Source organism: Microcaecilia unicolor, chromosome 11, assembly GCF_901765095.1.
Source record: "Microcaecilia unicolor chromosome 11, aMicUni1.1, whole genome shotgun sequence".
Taxonomy (NCBI): domain Eukaryota; kingdom Metazoa; phylum Chordata; class Amphibia; order Gymnophiona; family Siphonopidae; genus Microcaecilia; species Microcaecilia unicolor.
Window position 1 is genome coordinate 88,216,964 of NC_044041.1, and position 17,932 is coordinate 88,234,895.

At 47.7% G+C, this 17,932-nt stretch overlaps 1 protein-coding gene across 1 annotated transcript in view; it reads right to left on the reverse strand.

Annotated features, from left to right (window-relative positions):
• Positions 1 to 17,932, reverse strand: part of UPF1 (UPF1 RNA helicase and ATPase) — a 193,461-nt gene that overhangs the window by 73,921 nt on the left and 101,608 nt on the right. Inside the window, exon 10 of the mRNA XM_030217505.1 lies at positions 9,293 to 9,452. Coding sequence (XP_030073365.1) covers positions 9,293 to 9,452 — 160 coding nt within the window. The remainder of the gene's footprint in view (positions 1 to 9,292; positions 9,453 to 17,932) is intronic.

Below are 17,932 nucleotides of genomic sequence, written 5' to 3' on the forward strand. Positions count from 1 at the left end.
CCAGCCGAATCGAGGCCGATCAACTTCATTAACCGACGGCCTAAATGGGAGACCGCCAAGAGGTATAATGCTCCCGAATTCCAGCCGTGCTGAGGCTGATCGACTTCTTTAACCGACGGCCTAAATGGGAGACCGCCACGAGGCTGTTCCCTCACGACCCAACTCCGGTGCCCCAGAGAAATCATCGAAACTCCGTTGCGCCCGCACAAGGAGCTCTATCAGAGAATCACCGAAGCTCGGCTTCCCAGTGCTCCTCACCGCCTCACTGCCACAATCGAGCAACAGGAGAACCCGAGACACGAGCTCCGAAGTTCTCACGCCACCGCTGCGCTCCCCGGAGGACCAGCGCAGCACCGAACATGGGCCGAGTAGGCCTAGCGTGAGGAGAGCTGAACTATCAAGCCACCCGCCGAAACGATCCCAATAGGCGCGCCAGAGAGGGAATTACGACAGCAAAAGATCCGGAGGAGAACGTGGACACCAGGACCTCCGAGGTGCTCGGAAACTACCACATCGATCACCAGGTGAAAACGCACTGATCGATCGGGAGGTATCGAAGGAGCCAGACCAGACCGGACGAGAACAACCCCAGGAGAGTCAAAGCGGAGGTAAGCAAAAACTCTAGAGAAGGCCGATAACAAGGGCCGATCGCTGTGCCCGAACACGCGACCGGAAAGGAGGAGACGAGGAGCCCCCACCTGCACTCCTCAGCCCGAGTCCCCCGACGGGTGCAAGACAGGACACGCACCGACAGCAAACAGCTGCCTGACCCAACGAAGGTGAGAACGACGGGACCAAGACGAGACTGCTGCTACTCAATGCTGCTGCCACCTGACTGATTATTTAAATGCTATCACAATTGTAAATGCCTTACTTGCTTTGCTGCCTTCAAACACAAGCTACTTGACTGCCACATTGATTGACTATCTAAATGCTAGCATAAATGTTTTACTCGCTTTGCTAACATAAATGTTTAGCTTGCTTTGCTGCCTTAACTGTTGACTGCTGCTATTTAATGCTGCTGCCACTTGACTGCTACAAAGATTATTTAAATGCCAGCAAAACTATAAATGCTAGCATAAATGTTCTACTCGCTTTGCTAGCATAAATGTGCTTTGCTGCCTTAACTGTTGACTGCTGCTACTATTGCTGCTGCCACTTGACTGCTATAATGATTATTTAAATGCTAGCATAATTGTAAACGCTTTACCTGCTTTACTGCTTTCAAACACACGCTAAAAGCCTTTCATATTGTTTTGCTTCTAAGCCCTGATCCTAGCTGCCTTATTTCTAAAAATCTCTAAATGCCGGCAATTTAAACTACTCCAAATTGCTTGCCAGACCTTCCATAACATAACAACTTATATATCTCCTAAATGTTTGCTAAACCAGGTTAAGCACGGCTAGCATTACGCACTACCATATTCTATTGATCCAACCACTGTTACGGACCAATTGTCAAGTCAGTTGACGCACCACCGATATCACTAACACCACCCAACACTCCCGCGAACACCACCCACATAAACCACTGACACCACCAACAATACCCAACACTCATCGAACAACGTCCACAAAATCCAACATGAATACTAATAAACTAATGATATTAATCTATCTCATTCCCATAATCTTCCACGCATGGACCACCCCTAACATCAACAACGACCCAGCCACAACCCACCAAATCTATCTACAACCTACCAACATCTCACCAGACCAAAAACACAATAACCAATCAAAAAGAAAAATTTCCTCATACGAACACCACCAACAGAAAGAGAAAAAAAAAAAAAACAACAACGACAAATTTAACCAGCGAGGAAACAGACAACTAATTAAAATAAACACATCTAACCTCCCTACAGAACCATACCGTTCTATCCGAATAGGATACATTAACGCTAGATCAGCAGTAAGCAACTCAGTAGACATACTAGACTGGATCACCACAGAGAATCTAGACCTTCTACTCATCACGGAAACATGGTTCCATGGCCCTACAGACCCCGCCATCATAGAAACATGCCCACCAGATTACAAAATCACCCACTGGGCAAGACATGGAAAGAGAGGTGGCGGAATAGCCATAATCTACAAATCCGAGTTCACCATCACAACCACTGGCGAATCCACCTCACCATAACTCGAAATCGCCTCAACAAGAATCACTCATCCAAACCTACAAGGACATCTCAATGCAATCCTATTCTATAGACCACCAGGAAAATGGAAAGACTCCCAGACGCAACTCATGGACTTCATCTCCAACACATGTGTATCAGCCTCAAACATCCACATAATAGGAGACATTAACCTACATCTCGAAGACGACACCTCAACAGGCACACAAGAATGCAAAGAATTCTTAAAACTCTGGGACCTACACGCACCTAACACTCAACCAACACACAAGAAAGGACACACACTAGACATCATCACACACAAATTCGACCCAGACTCAACTTTCCTACTTACAGACACAAGATGGACACCCACACCATGGACTGACCACCACAAAGCTAATGTCTCCCTCAACTGGCGAAAAATACACAGGAATGCAGTCAACAAACATGAACAAACAACATACACCACGAGAGGAAAAATAGACCCCACAACATTCTGGCAACAGGTCTACCGAAACGAATGGTCAACAAACACAGACACCATTCAATTCCTCCAAGAATGGGATGACATATGTAAGACAACATTAGACACAATTGCCCCAATCCAAACCAGATCATCACACAGAATAAAACCAAATCCATGGTTCACCGAAGAACTGAAAAAACTCAAAACACAAGTCAGAAAACTAGAACGCGCATGGAACAAAAAGAAAGATGAACACACACTGAATGCCTGGAAATCACTTCGGAGAAAATATAAATACACCATAAAACAGACTAAAAGACTACACTACAAAACAATGATTGGACCAAACTACAAAGACACACACAAACTCTTCTACATTGTAAAGAAATTGCTTGACACCACACCAGTTACAAACAATGGCAAAGATATACCAGGGGTTGACGACCTCGCGAAATACTTCAAGGAGAAAATCACACAACTACGACTTAAAATACCCACCAGCCCTATTGAATACGCCACACTCCTAAACTGTCTAGACCCAGAAGACGGCATATATCCAGCAGACAGGATCTGGACCGAATTCGAATTACTGCCAGAAGACCTCATCTCCAAAACGCTCAAAATATTCACCAAATCCCAATGCAAACTAGACATCTGTCCAAACAACCTCATGAAATCAGCTCCTCAACAATTCATAATAGACCTAACGAACCACGTGAACTTCATGCTGCAAAACGGACTTTTCCCAAAGGAAAAATCTTACTCACCCCAATACCTAAAGACACAAAGAAAAACGCAAACGAAATAACTAACTACAGACCAGTAGCAGCATCTATACCACTAATAACCAAAATAACCGAAGGGATGGTAACCAAACAACTCACAAACTATCTCAACAAGTTCTCAATACTACATGATGCCCAATCAGGATTCCGATCAAATCACAGCACAGAAACAGTATTAATTACCCTAATGACCAAATTCAAACAAATGATTGCAACCGGCACCAACATACTCCTCCTACAATTCGACATGTCAAGTGCCTTTGATATGGTCGACCATGGAATCCTACTACATATACTTGAATATTTTGGCATCGGAGGCAATGTCCTAAACTGGATCAAGGGGTTCTTAACCTCACGCTCATATCAGGTCACATCAAATTCAACTACGTCTGACGCATGGACACCTGAGTGTGGAGTACCGCAGGGATCCCCCCTCTCACCAACTATCTTCAACCATATGATGGTCCCCTTGGCAAAACTTTTATCAAACCACAACCTAAACCCATACATATATGCCGACGATGTAACGATATATATTCCTTTCAAACAAGACATTAACGAAATCTCCAACGAAATCAACCAAAGTCTACACATCATGAACACCTGGGCAGATGCATTCCGATTGAAACTGAACGCAGAAAAAAACTCAATGCCTCATACTTACCTCTCAATACAACACGAATAAATTCACTGCTATCAACACCCCCAAACTAAATCTGCCAATCTCAGAAACTTTAAAAATCCTTGGAGCCACTATTGACCGCCATCTCACACTTGAGACTCATGCGAACAACACTACCAAAAAGATGTTCTACTCCATGTGGAAACTGAAAAGAATAAGACCATTCTTTCTGAGATCTGTCTTCCGCAGCCTAGTGCAATCACTCGTACTCAGTCATCTGGACTACTGCAACTCACTCTACGCAGGCTGCAAGGAACAAATACTGAGAAAACTACAGACAGCCCAGAATACAGCAGCCAGACTCATCTTCGGAAAACCAAAATACGAAAGCGCAAAACCCTTACGTGAGAAACTACACTGGCTCCCACTCAAGGAACGTGTCACCTTTAAAGTATGTACATTAGTTCACAAAATCATCCATGGTGAAGCCCCTACATACATGTCTAACTTAATAGACCTGCCACCAAGAAACGCAAAAAGATCATCCCGAACCTTCCTCAATCTCCACTTCCCCAAGTGCAAAGGAATAAAATACAAAGTACTGCATGCATCAACCTTCTCTTATATGAGCACGCAATTCTGGAATACACTACCACGCAACCTGAAAACGACCCACGAATTAACCGACTTCCGCAGGCTATTGAAGACTCACCTCTTTGAGAAGACCTACTGCATAGACCAAAACACATGAACCCATACACGCCAATCGAAAAGCACCAATACACTCTCTTCTGAATACCCATCCCCTCACTTTCATTACACTAAAACTCCACCATAGATAAAATTGTTATACCCTAATGTTCTCTTACCACTGTTCTACCGCCCTATCATGTCCCCTATGCTACATTCTATTGTTCTACTCCCAGATATCTTTGACTTTGATTTGTCTTCCTATAACTCTTCACAACGTACCCATAAATGTACTGTGACCAATTGTATCTCGATTATTCACAATGTATTGTAAGCCACACTGAGCCCGCAAATAGGTGGGAAAATGTGGGATACAAATGCAACAAATAAATAAATCTCTCCACGTTCTGGCTCCTTATACTGCTCTGTTCCTCTTTGCTCCGCAGCTAAAGCAGGAATGTATATCTCTGTGGATTCTATCTGGTTGCCCAGAAAAGAATCCAATTGATTCCCCCTCTCCTCTCCTTGTTGTCCCGGAGCTTCACTCGGCGGCATGTCCTCTCCGCTACGTGGCGGGGGCCCCGTCGATCTCTCAGAGAGGGGGAGTTGGTCATCTGTGGCTGTGGAGGGGGCACTCATGAGTCGGGGCTCAGCGTGACATCGAGCCCAGGAGCCGCCAATACCTCCTCAAGAACGCCGGCGGATCCAACGGGACCGCTCCAGACTCCTGTAGCCTGTCCTCAAGGCCTCGCGAAAAGGTCCATCGGGCCTACAGGTAATGGGGAGGGAGTCAGGGAAGCTCGAGCTAGCGCTCCCCCTCTTCGGCATTTTTTTTTAAGGAAATGTTGCGAGGTCCAACCATGTCTAGGTGCTGGCGGCCATCTTCATTCTAATGCATTTAAATGAGCTGATCAGTATTCAAATGTGCATTCTGAGGGATGCACAGCCGTTTACAAGCAATGCACAGCAAGGATCGCCTACCTTTAGTGGGTGAAATTTAACAGGAGGTCTGGAACAGCCATAGATTCTCAGCAGAGCAGTCTGCTAGTCTCTGAAGTGTCTCTGGAGCTGTTGGCATGTATTCCAAGCTTTTGAAATAGCAGGAGGGCTGGGAAGTGTTTAGTTATTGTTCTGCTTCTCCAGGAATATTTGCTGTCTAGAGGCCCAGGATGAAGAAAGAGTTGGAAAAAGATAACTTTCAGGGGTTTCTTTTCCTTCCGTTTTTGTTTTTCTGTAGTTGCACTGGGTCTGCTCTGATTGCACTCATCAGCCCTAAGGATAAAGAAGCACCTTTGAATTCTGCAGATCGATCTGAGTTCCAAACGGTTAATGGACCACTTTGCTTCTGTCTGAGACCAGGTCCCCTGTGCCAGGTGTGATGCGCTCTGCAGCCCGAGAGGCTGGCACTGGGACGTGGCCTGTCGCTAAACCTATTGAGAGAAGCAGCCCTTCAGAAACTTTAGGCACGTGCTCCTGCAGACGCCGAGGTTTAGTCTCCAATTCTTTGACCAGGTTACTCAAATCCTCACCACCTCACCAAAGAGCCACCAGCTTCAAAATGGCTGCTTTACTAGCCAAATCTTAGAAGCCGCATCTGCTGCCCAGTTTCGCAGCCAAAATTGCCCATGAGTAGCGCTTTAGAAATGTTAAGTAGTAGTAGTGACGGCCCAAGGACTTGCCTCGGCAAAGGCACAAAACATGTCATATCACATCCGCCAAGTAGGCTAAACCAACCTCTAACTGGACCGCCTGAACCGCATCCCAATGCCTCCCATGAGGGCCCCAGCTTACAGGCTGCACAATGTCCAGAAGAGTGATGACAACGCTATTCCCTTCAATGGCCGAGATATCGGTGCTGCTGGAGCTCTACACCTTGGAGCCGATGGTTGAAGGAACAAAAGTCAGAAATTCCTCCCTGATGATTTTCTCACCCCTGCCACATCCTTCACCTCCCAGCAAGGAGGAATCCAATTTACTCGGCAGAATTACTGCAGCTCCCTTTTTTTTGGCAGCTATTATTCAGGGGTGCCATGTCAGAGTCCACACAGGGGGAGTGGGGGGGCCTGCAGGGTATAGGAGACAGAGACCTGGAGACCTCCAGATATGAACCCCTGAGGAGCAAGACCCCCACAGTGTTCAACTGGGAGCCAGCTGATTAACTGAGCCAGAAGCTAACTATCCAGAACCTGGAGGTGTTTGACCTTACACTTGATGGAGATAGAAAATACTGAAGAGCTACACATAGTCTCTCACAGCTATTAACCACACCTTGTTTCAGTGTCTATCTCCACCTGCTGGTTGATGGGGCATAACTACCCACAGGATCTGAAATAGTGGGGAAAATGCTATCGAAAATCTTTAAAGTGTGTTCCAGAAAAAAATCAATTGCTATCTCTGGTTATGTATTGATGTCTCTAGTTATATAGCTTTTATTCTTTATTTTGGTACTTATGTATTAATTTATGGATTTTATATTTTAATTTTGGATTTTTAGACCCCTGATGCAGACACTTCAGCTGAAACACAGCCTGAGACGAGTCAACAAAATCACAACAAAGGATTATCAAGCATGTTATTCATGTTACCACAAAGAACACATTTTATTGTTATTTTTATCCTACGATTATCACCCTAACCCTTTTATAACTTTGTCTCAAGCTGGCCCAGTGACAATCCTTAGCCATGGGTGACAGACCATGATTCACTAAGAAAGTCAATATATGTGCACCCTGAGCCTGGTCATCAAGTGTGATTGCTGAGGCTCCATCTGTTCAAGGGGCTACAAAGCTTTTTTTTCTACTCCTCGCTGTTACTAATGAATATGTGCTGTGTGCAGGTCTGAAAGTTTTCCATGTTGCTTGGGGATTCAGGGCTAACAGATGGCACCTCTTGTCTCAGCAACACCCCATTTGATCACTTGCTCTGGAAAAAAGTGCACAACAGCATTTTAATTGTAAAATACCATGTGTTGGCCTATCCCTGCACCTTTATAAGGGGTCAGTTGCAAAAGAAGAGGCTGCAGTGCCCTCCCTTCTCTGTGCATCTTGAGAGGGGGATCAGCATGTCAAATCACTCCTCAGAGGACGAACAGTCCTTCTTTCATTCCCTTGCTAGAAAGTTTGTAGTGTGACACCTTATTGAATTTAGCAATTTTCCAGTAAATATTCAGCCTGTGGCAACCAGTGTTTTTTTTTTTTTTTTTTTAATGCTGACCTCTGTGGGTAGAATTAGCCTTGGATATTCAATGCTGGGCCATCTCCAGGCACCAACATTGAATATCCAGGGCTTATGGGGACCCCAGCTAAATTGCCAGGACGCACATAAGCGAACATAGGTCTCTGCCCATCTCTGATCCCCCTTGCTCCCCCTTAATCACAATGCCTCCCCAAAGCAAGTAGACAGCAATCAGGCTCTCTCCCTCACCCCCATTTGCATATCCTGTTGATCTAGAGGAGTCCATAAGGCAGGAGCGATGCTCACTCACTCCTGCTCTTCATGGCTCCTGCTCCAGTATGGCAGTCTTGCGGTACTTGCTAGCACTGCGAGGATGAAGCTATAGGTTGTGGAGGACATATTGGAATAGAAGCTTTGAAGAGCAGGATGAGTGGGTTTCGCTCAGGACTCCAATAGACCGCCAGGGCCTTAAAAGGTAGGCCAGGGGAAAATCCAATCGTCCCCATCCCTGCCGGTACCCATAACCTCCAAAAGTAAGTTTTGTTTTTATTGTTTTGTTAATGAAAATACAAAATCACAAACATGTGCCAAAACAGGCATAAAACCAATACCTCCCCCCAAACCAAGAGGCTGATGTGACAACCAAAGAAGAGGTCAATAACCAGTCAGCTCAAATACGCTAGTCTAGAAGATTTCCTCCCTCGCTGGCACACACATAGTAACATAGTAGATGACGGCAGAAAAAGACCTGCACGGTCCACACACACATGGACAGTCAAATCTCTGGATTCTGGAAGATTTGCTGAAGACCTACTGGTGCGTGCATGTGGTGGCGACCATTAGCAACAGTGCCAGCGAATCAGAGACAGACCTGATTCGCTGGCACTGTTGCTGAGGTCACCATGCATGCACCAGGCATCTCCGATGCTGGGCTAGCCCAGGCCGGGAGCAGAGACTGCTGACTTCACCATGCTCTGGCAAGGAAGCAGAGGCAGCACTAGACTGAGCAGAGGTAGAGCAAGAAGGTTTAATATCAAACCTCCCTGAGGCGGAGGCAGCACTAGTCTGACACAAAAACGTAGTGAGAGAAAGGATAGCCACTACACTACCATGGGGAACCCCGCTGGAATTGCTTCCATCCCTATGGGAGTCCACGGAACCTGAAGAGGATTCTCGCAGCACTCAAGCAGCCGTGGAAGGGATTCCCTCTGCAGCTGCAGCTCCACGGCCATGGAAGGGATTCTTGCGGACTCCACGGGATTCCTGCAAACCCTGTTCCCATGCAGGTCTATAGTATTAACACAGAACCAACTTTTGATGCACTGATGCAATTGAGGTCTGCAAGTATGAACACAATCACATGCCAGCAAAAGCAAACCATATGCTAGAAAATAAAAAAGTGGAGCGTTTGTTCAGTTTAACTATTTACCTGAGAGTGGTTGAGGTCAGGAAGTCCTTGTGCTGTAAAACGTTTAGGCAGCTGGCATTTAATGATCACATCCTCCACTTCATGACCGAGAAGCTTGTGGTAAATATAGCCAGATACCGATGTTTCATCCACAGCAAATGTCTTTAAAGCACTCTGCATTCTATCAATTAGAAGCCAGAAGACTTGATTAACATTGTACTAAAAGACATGAACAAATGAGCAAACTTACAGAAAAGTAAACAAAACTGAACAGCCACTTTTACTCAGACAATCCGCAAAAAGAATGACATTACCAAAGGACTCAAGATCAAAAATCCATTGGCCACTCCTTAAAATTCTTACTATGCTGAAAAACTCGGCAAGCGCACTAATCAGAAACTCAGAAACTAATTTATACATCAATTCTACAAAAAGAAGAAAATGATAAAAGCCCAGAGAGAAGAAATCATGAAAAACTTGCAGGAATTATATCCCTATCTTTTGGGCCAACTGAAGAATGAAATGCAAGACATCCAAGTAAAAAAAAAAACAAAAAAAAAACCTGCTTTCGGAAGGAAGCAAAACAAAACAAATTTTCTCCTGCAGAAAAACAGAGAAAACAGCATCTCATTTTGGATCACCAACAACACCCAATGAAGCAAACAACTTGGACACACTTTCCAATCCACCTGAGGAATATGAAAATCTGAATTCGAACACACCAGGAGAATATGGAACTCAGCAGATCCCCTGAGGGCAAATTCCTACTGACCACATTGATGGAAGTGCCAATCAAATGGGGATAATAAACCTCTCTGACTACCACATCACAGTATGAGATCTCTGTACTTTTTAAGGGACTGTCATTTTGTCCTTCCAGCAAACTCGATGAAATTCAGCTATACTCAGATCCAGAATTCTCTAGGAAACTTTGCCTGAAAGGACATTTCTACAACACAGAGACTCCCAACAGACTGGAATAGAATTTTAAACAAAAGAACCCATTTCACCCCACATGATGGACAAAACAAACTAGACAACTACATAAAAAGTTTCAGACATAAGGTGAAATCAACCAACTTTCCAGCAAACAAGAAAATTCTGTACAACCTCTCTCCACCAGAAAGAGCTGCCATAAAAAGCCTACAAAATAATCAAAATTGTCATCAAACCTGCAGACCTGAGTAAATGGCTACTTAATGGTAGCATTGCAAAACAAAGGTAAAATTATGTATCATACCTGATAATTTTCTTTCCATTAATCATAGCTGATCAATCCATAGACTGGTGGGTTGTGTCCATCTACCAGCAGGTGGAGATAGAGAGCAATCCTTTTGCCTCCCTATATGTGGTCATGTGCTGCCGGAAACATCTCAGTATGTCGATATCAAAGCTCCATCCGCAGGACTCAGAGAATTACACCCACAAAGGGACAGTCTGCCCAGCTCACCACCGCCGAAACGGGGGAGGGGAATCAACCCAGCTCATCCCCACACAAGTAGGGGAGGGGAATCCATCCAGCTCATCCCCGCAGAGCGGGGGAGGAACACCACACCCGCCGATGGGGGGGGGGGGGGGGGGGGGGGGAATCTGGCTTATCCTGCGACCACAACCGCGGGAGGAGCTGGCTGACCCTAACACCGCCGAAGCGGGAGGGATATGATGTTACCCTACTGCCGCACGAAGCGGGAGGGAGCGCCGGCAGAATTTAGGTTTCAATCCAGCCCCGTAAAACGGAGGGGAGAGGAATGCAGCTCACTGTAACACAAAATCGTCTCAACTCCAGAAGAATTCAATCGAAAAAACTTGAACACGAAGATCCTCCTGAACAGGAACTGAAGACTAAACTTGAACCTGAAATGCAACCAGAATATAAACAGTACAGATATCTGGGAGGGGCTATGGATTGATCAGCTATGATTAATGGAAAGAAAATTATCAGGTATGATACATAATTTTACCTTCCATATCATCATGCTGATCAATCCATAGACTGGTGGGATGTACCGAAGCAGTACTCACCCAGGGCGGGACATAGAAATCCCTGACCGCAACACTGAAGCTCCAAACCGGGCCTCCGCCCGAGCAGCCACAGTCAAGCGGTAATGACGAGAGAAGGTATGAGCTGATGCCCAAGTTGCCGCCTTACAAATCTCTTCCAAGGAGACGGACCCGGCCTCTGCCATCGAGGCCGCCTGTGCCCTAGTGGAGTGAGCTTTCAGCTGGATAGGCGGCATCTTCCCCGCGGCCACATAAGCCGCTGCAATGGCTTCCTTGACCCATCGTGTCACTGTAGGCTTGGATGCCTGCAGACCCTTATGAGGACCTGCGAACAGCACAAACAGATGATCCGACTTCTGGAAATCATTGGTCACTTCCAAGTATCTGATGATGACTCGTCTCACATCCAGATATTTGAGAGCAGAGTACTCCTCTGGGTAGTCCTCCCTACGAAAGGAGGGTAGGCAGAGCTGCTGATTCACATGGAAACGAGAAACAATCTTGGGCAGGAAGGAAGGCACCGTGCGAATAGACACTCCTGCCTCAGTGAACTGCAGGAAGGGTTCCCGACATGATAGTGCCTGGAGCTCGGAAACTCGTCTGCCTGAAGTGATAGCCACCAAAAAGACTGCTTTCAACGTCAGGTCTTTCAGAGATGCCCTCGACAAGGGTTCAAAAGGCGGCTTCTGCAAGGCTCTTAGCACTAGATTGAGATTCCACGCAGGCACCACCGAGTGCAGAGGAGGGCGTAGGTGATTAACTCCCTTGAGAAAGCGCACCACATCTGGCTGCGAGGCCAGGGAAGCACCCTTCAGGCGACCCCTGAAGCAAGCCAGAGCCGCTACCTGGACTTTAAGGGAACTGAGCGACAGGCCTTTCTCCAGACCTACTTGCAGGAACGCCGACACTGAAGAAATTGGAGCAGTGAAGGGAGAAAGTGAGCCTGCCTCACACCACGATGCAAAGGTATGCCAAACCCTGGCGTAAGCAGTAGAAGTAGAGCGCTTCCTCGCTCTCAGCATAGTGGCGATGACCTTGTCTGAGAAGCCCTTCTTCCTCAGACGCTGCCGCTCAATAGCCAGGCCGTAAGACCAAAGGGGGAGGGATCCTCCATCACCACGGGACCCTGGTGCAACAGGCCCCGCACCGCTGGCAGCCGCAGAGGGCCACCCACCGAGAGCCTGATCAAGTCCGCATACCAGGGACGTCTGGGCCAGTCCGGACCCACCAGGATTATCCGACCCGGATGCTTTGCCACCCGGTCTAGCACCCTGCCCAACATGGGCCAGGGCGGGAACACATAGAGAAGCTCCTGTGTCGGCCAACGGTGGAGAAGAGCATCTACTCCCAGAGAGCGAGGGTCCCGTCCTGTGCTGAAAAAGCGCGGCACTTGGCAATTGGCTGAAGACGCCATCAGATCTATGCTTGGCTGGCCCCAGCGCTTCGTGATGTCCAAGAACGCCTGAGCCGATAGTTGCCACTCTCAGGGATCCAAGGTATGGCGACTGAGAAAGTCCGCCTTGACATTCATGACTCCCGCAATGTGGGCCGCCGACAGCTGTTCCAGGTTCGCTGCCGCCCACTGGCATAGCTTCATGGCCTCCTTGGCTAGAGGGGCGCTCTTGGTACCTCCCTGGCGATTGACATAGGCCACAGCCGTGGCATTGTCCGACAGGACCCGTACTGGCTTCTCCACCAGTACCGGGAGAAACTCCAAAAGTGCCAACCGAATGGCTGTGAGTTCCAGGAGGTTGATAGACCACTTTGCCTCTGCAGGAGACCACAGCCCCTGCGCTGTCCTTCCCAAGCAGTGGGCTCCCCAGCCCATCAAAGAGGCGTCCGTCGTGACAACAACCCATTCCGGGGTCAAAAGAGGCATTCCTGCAGACAGCTTGTCTGTCCTCAGTCACCAGCTCAGCGCCTTGCGCACCGCTGGATCCAAGGGAAGGCGCACAGCGTAATCCTCCGACACTGGAGTCCATCGCTGCAGCAGAGAGAGCTGTAGAGGTCTCATATGGGCCCTGGCCCAGGGCCCTACTTCCATCGTGGCCGTCATAGAGCCCAACAGCTGCACATAGTCCCAAGCCCGAAGAGGAGAGGCTACTAGGAACTGGTCCACCTGAGCCTGAAGCTTGACAATCCGATTGTCTGGCAGGAACACTCTGCCCACTTGGGTGTCGAACCGAACTCCCAGATACTTCAGGGACTGAGTCGGGCGCAGCTGGCTTTTCTCCCAGTTGATGATCCACCCCAGGGAGCTCAACAGAGCAATCACCCGGTCTTACAGCTCTGCCGCACTCTGCATAAGAGGGGGCTCGGATCAACCAGTCGTCCAGATAAGGATGGACTTGTACTCCTTCCTTTCGTAGGAAGGCCGCGATGACTACCATTACTTTGGAGAAGGTCCACGGAGCAGTAGCCAACCCGAACGGGAGGGCTCTGAACTGGAAGTGTCGGCCCAGGACTGCAAAACGCAGAAACCGTTGATGAGGAGGCCAGATGGGAATATGCAAGTAAGCTTCCTTGATGTCCAAGGGTGCCAGGAACTCCACTGCCTTCACTGCCGCTATAACAGAGCGGAGAGTCTCCATTCGGAAGGCCCGATTGACCCCTTTGAGGTCAAGGATAGGCCACACAGAATCTCCTTTCTTTGGTACCACAAAGTAAATGGAGTAACGTCCCTTGCCAAGCTGATCTTCTGGCACCGGAACGACCGCACCCAGGTGGATCAGATTGTCCAAAGTCTGCTGCACTGCCACAGCTTTGACCGGAGACTTGCAGGGAGAGTGCACAAACCCGTCTCTTAAGGGTTGGCAGAACTCTAGCTTGTAGCCGTCTCTAATGACTTCCAGCACCCAAGCGTCTGAAGTTACCCTGGTCCACTTGCCCAGAAACGAGGATAGGCGTCCTCCAATCTGCTCTGGGCCATGGACCAGGGCCCCGTCATTGGGTACGAGACTCTGGGGGAGGACCGGAGGACGCACCTCCGGGACGGCGGTCTCTGCGAAAGGAATGCTGCTTGGGGGAGGAGTTCCTCTTCAAGGAAGAGGGGGCAGAGGAGCCCGACTTGCCCGGGCGATACCGACGGGCTTCCTGAAACCGTCCTTTGGAGGAACCGGGGCGGGCACCATTGGCCTGAACCCTGACCTCCGGTAACCTCTTGCCTTTGGACGAGCCGAGATCGGTCACAATCTTGTCCAGCTCGACCCCAAAGAGCAGCTTGCCTTTAAAAGGCAACTTAGCTAGGCGAGACTTAGAGGCGTGGTCAGCCGACCAATGCTTCAGCCAAAGCCAGCGCCGAGCAGAGACTGTCTGAGCCATACCTTTAGCCGAGGCTCTTAAGACATCATACAGCAAGTCTGCCAAGTAGGCCAAGCCCGATTCCAGGGCTGGCAAATCAGCCCTCAAGGAAGGATCCGAGGGGGAAGCCCGCTGCACAATCGTCAGGCATGCCCTGGCCACATAGGAGCCGCAAACTGAGGCCTGCAAACTTAAAGCAGTCGCCTCGAAGGACGACTTTAAAGCTGCCTCCAATCTTCTGTCTTGGGCATCCTTTAGGGCCGTGCCACCTACCACCGGCAATGCCGTTTTCTTAGTCACCGCAGTGATTAAGGAATCCACGGTAGGCCAAAGAAAGGCCTCCCGTTCGCCTTCCGGCAGAGGATAGAGGCGGGACATAGCCCTAGCCACTTTAAGGCTCGCTTCTGGGAAATCCCATTGAGCCGAAATCAAGGTGTGCATGGCTTCGTGCACGTGGAAGGTTCTAGGCAGGCGCTTCGTCCCCAGCATAATGGCAGAGCCAGCAGAGGCTGAGGGAGAGACGTCCTCCGGAGAGGAAATCTTCAAAACGCTCATGGCCTGCACTAACAGGTTGGGCAAATCCTCTGAGCGAAAGATCCGCGCTGCAGAGGGGTCATCCGCTCCATCCGAGCGGGAATCAGTCTCCTCCAAGGAATCCCCAAAGGACCGTTGGAAGAACTCACATACGCTGCCCTCATCTACATCAGAGGAGACAGAGTCTTCTAGGGCCTGGAAATCCACCCGAGGTCGTTTGCTTCCGGATGCCTCAACCCCTTTATCAGACAGGGGAGCAGGGGCAGCTTTTTGCATAAGAAAAGCCCGATGCAGCAGCAAAATGAACTCAGGGGAGAAACCCCCCAGACTGTGCACTTCTGCAGCCTGAGCCACGGCCCTAGACACACCCTCAACCGGGGGAGAAACATGCTGCGCATCCAAAATGGCGTCCGGCGCGAAACTCCGAGGAGCCGCGCGGGAAGAACGGCGCTTAACTTTGGCCGCTTTCTTGCCGTCGCCCGAATCAAGGGCGACCATAGCATTAACGTCTCCCACCTCGAGGGCGGCCCAAGAAGAAGCCATCCGAGTAGAGTGGCCGGCCAAAATGGAGGGGGGCGAGCAGCGGGGGATGGGCGCTTATGGCGGGAAAAACCACCGCACAGGAGGAAGAACCAGGACATTGACCGGACTTCAAACTGACGATTCAGGCTTTGAAACCCCCGCATCCCCGCACACGCGATCCGGAGAGCAATTCTTCGTGCCCTCGCCCTCCGACGCCATAAGCCACGTGGAGACCGATCGGGGAATCCCCTGCCCGTTACAAAAGGTAAAATTTTCCTGCTCCTCGCTCCGACGAATTGGTGTCCCAGTGAGCAGCTGCAATAAACGCTGATATAAACGTTGAAATAAACGCCCTTAAAGGACATCCAAAAAATTTTTTTTTTTTTTAACGGAGCTAGCGGGAGGGGGGAAGAAAAGGAGGGTCCTGGCACCACCAGGTTTGCACTTGCTCAAGAAGAGCCCTCAACCCCAGGTACTCAACAAAACCTAAGAATTAGGCCTGGAGACCTAGCCAGAGCTGCTGCTGTGTGTGACCACCACCTGCTGAGATAGAGAACATACTGAGGTGTTTCCGGCAGCACATGACCACATATAGGGAGGCAAAAGGATTGCTCTCTATCTCCACCTGCTGGTAGATGGACACAACCCACCAGTCTATGGATTGATAAGCATGATGATATGAAAAACATAGTGTTGTAGAGCACAATTTTCTCTTTCAGATGATACTGTTCACAAGCTGATTCAGGCAGACTCTTTTTAAATAATTGGTTTTGAACTTTGGTACATTTTACCATTTGTGCTGACAGTGCCAACTTTGAAGAGATCCTGCAGGGCGGTTATAGATGCTGGTTAGTTGCAAATCTGGCAGTATTATATCCAGCACAAGCATAATGCTTGTTCAAAATTACAAGCCCGTATCTTTGCTTGCATGGAAGTTGTTGCGGTCTGAATAGTAGTCCAAACATGTTCCAATGAGTCGCGACTAATTTTGATGCACACTTAGTCAACTTGTTTGACTGGATTTTGCATCCATAATGTTAAAATATATTTCATCGGAATTAGCATCAAAAACTGTACAGGATTTGAATTTTTTAGCCATTCTTATAAATGTGTTTGGATTTTATTAGACCCCAAAAATGGCATTTTGGTAAATGTCGCGCGCTCATGGACTTGACAACCTTTCAGAAAAGGGGGTCTAGATCTGCAACTACTGCAGTTAGAGACCTCAAATTTTGGGAAACTTTGTTTAACACCTGACTCGCGCAACAGATAAAATTTGAACAAAATTGGAGACATGATGGTGGGAAGGTTTAGACCACTTGGCATGGAATGACCCATAAACCTGGAAACCTTGGAAGACTGATCATATTTGTATGTATTGTCTGGATTGCACCTGATAATGTTTGGGATAATACGGGATACAAATGCCATTAAAAATATCAGGTGCTGACACTATCTGGACTTATAGAGGGGATTCTTAAAGCCTTAATGCAAAAAAACAAACAGCTTCATACAAGACACCACAGACTTTCTGAACAAATTGGAAAATATCAAGCAGCTACCACCAGGTGCTTTTCTGGACACAATGGATGTAGAATCTCTATTCAGCAACATTCCCCATTCAGATGACAAATGTGACAAATTCCTGAAATCAACAACCCTGGACCACCACTACAGACCAGAAACTATTACATAATTAATCAAGTTCATTGTAACTCATAACCATTTCCTTTTCAATAACATTTATCTGCAAATCATAGGCAATGCTATAGGCACCAAGATGGCATCATAATATGCAAACCTTTATGGTAGAACTGGAGGAGACATTCTTAAAATACATATCCAATTAAACCCCTAAAATACTACCAGTGTATTGATGACATTTTTATGATTTGGACTGAGGGAGAAGAGACTCGCAACAAATTTTACACTTCTATCAATGCATACCATCCCTCAATCAAATAAAAAAATTGGTTTCTCCACAGAAAAAGTCAACTTTCTAGACACCACAGTCTCTATCAACAATGGCTATATAAAAACATCTATATACAAGAAACTGGCTGACACATGCAGCTACCTCCACAATTCTAGCTTCCACCCTTCACAAAAAATCCATTATACACAGCCAAGACGCAACATACTACCACATCTGTTCTGACCCTATAAACACCTCAAACCCCTGACTGAATCCTTCATACAAAAAGGATACAACCACAAAATAATCTCTAAGAAGATTTCCTCTTATCTTAAAACACCCAGAGGAAACTTGCTGCAGTACAAACAAAAGAAAAGTGCCCCTTGTAG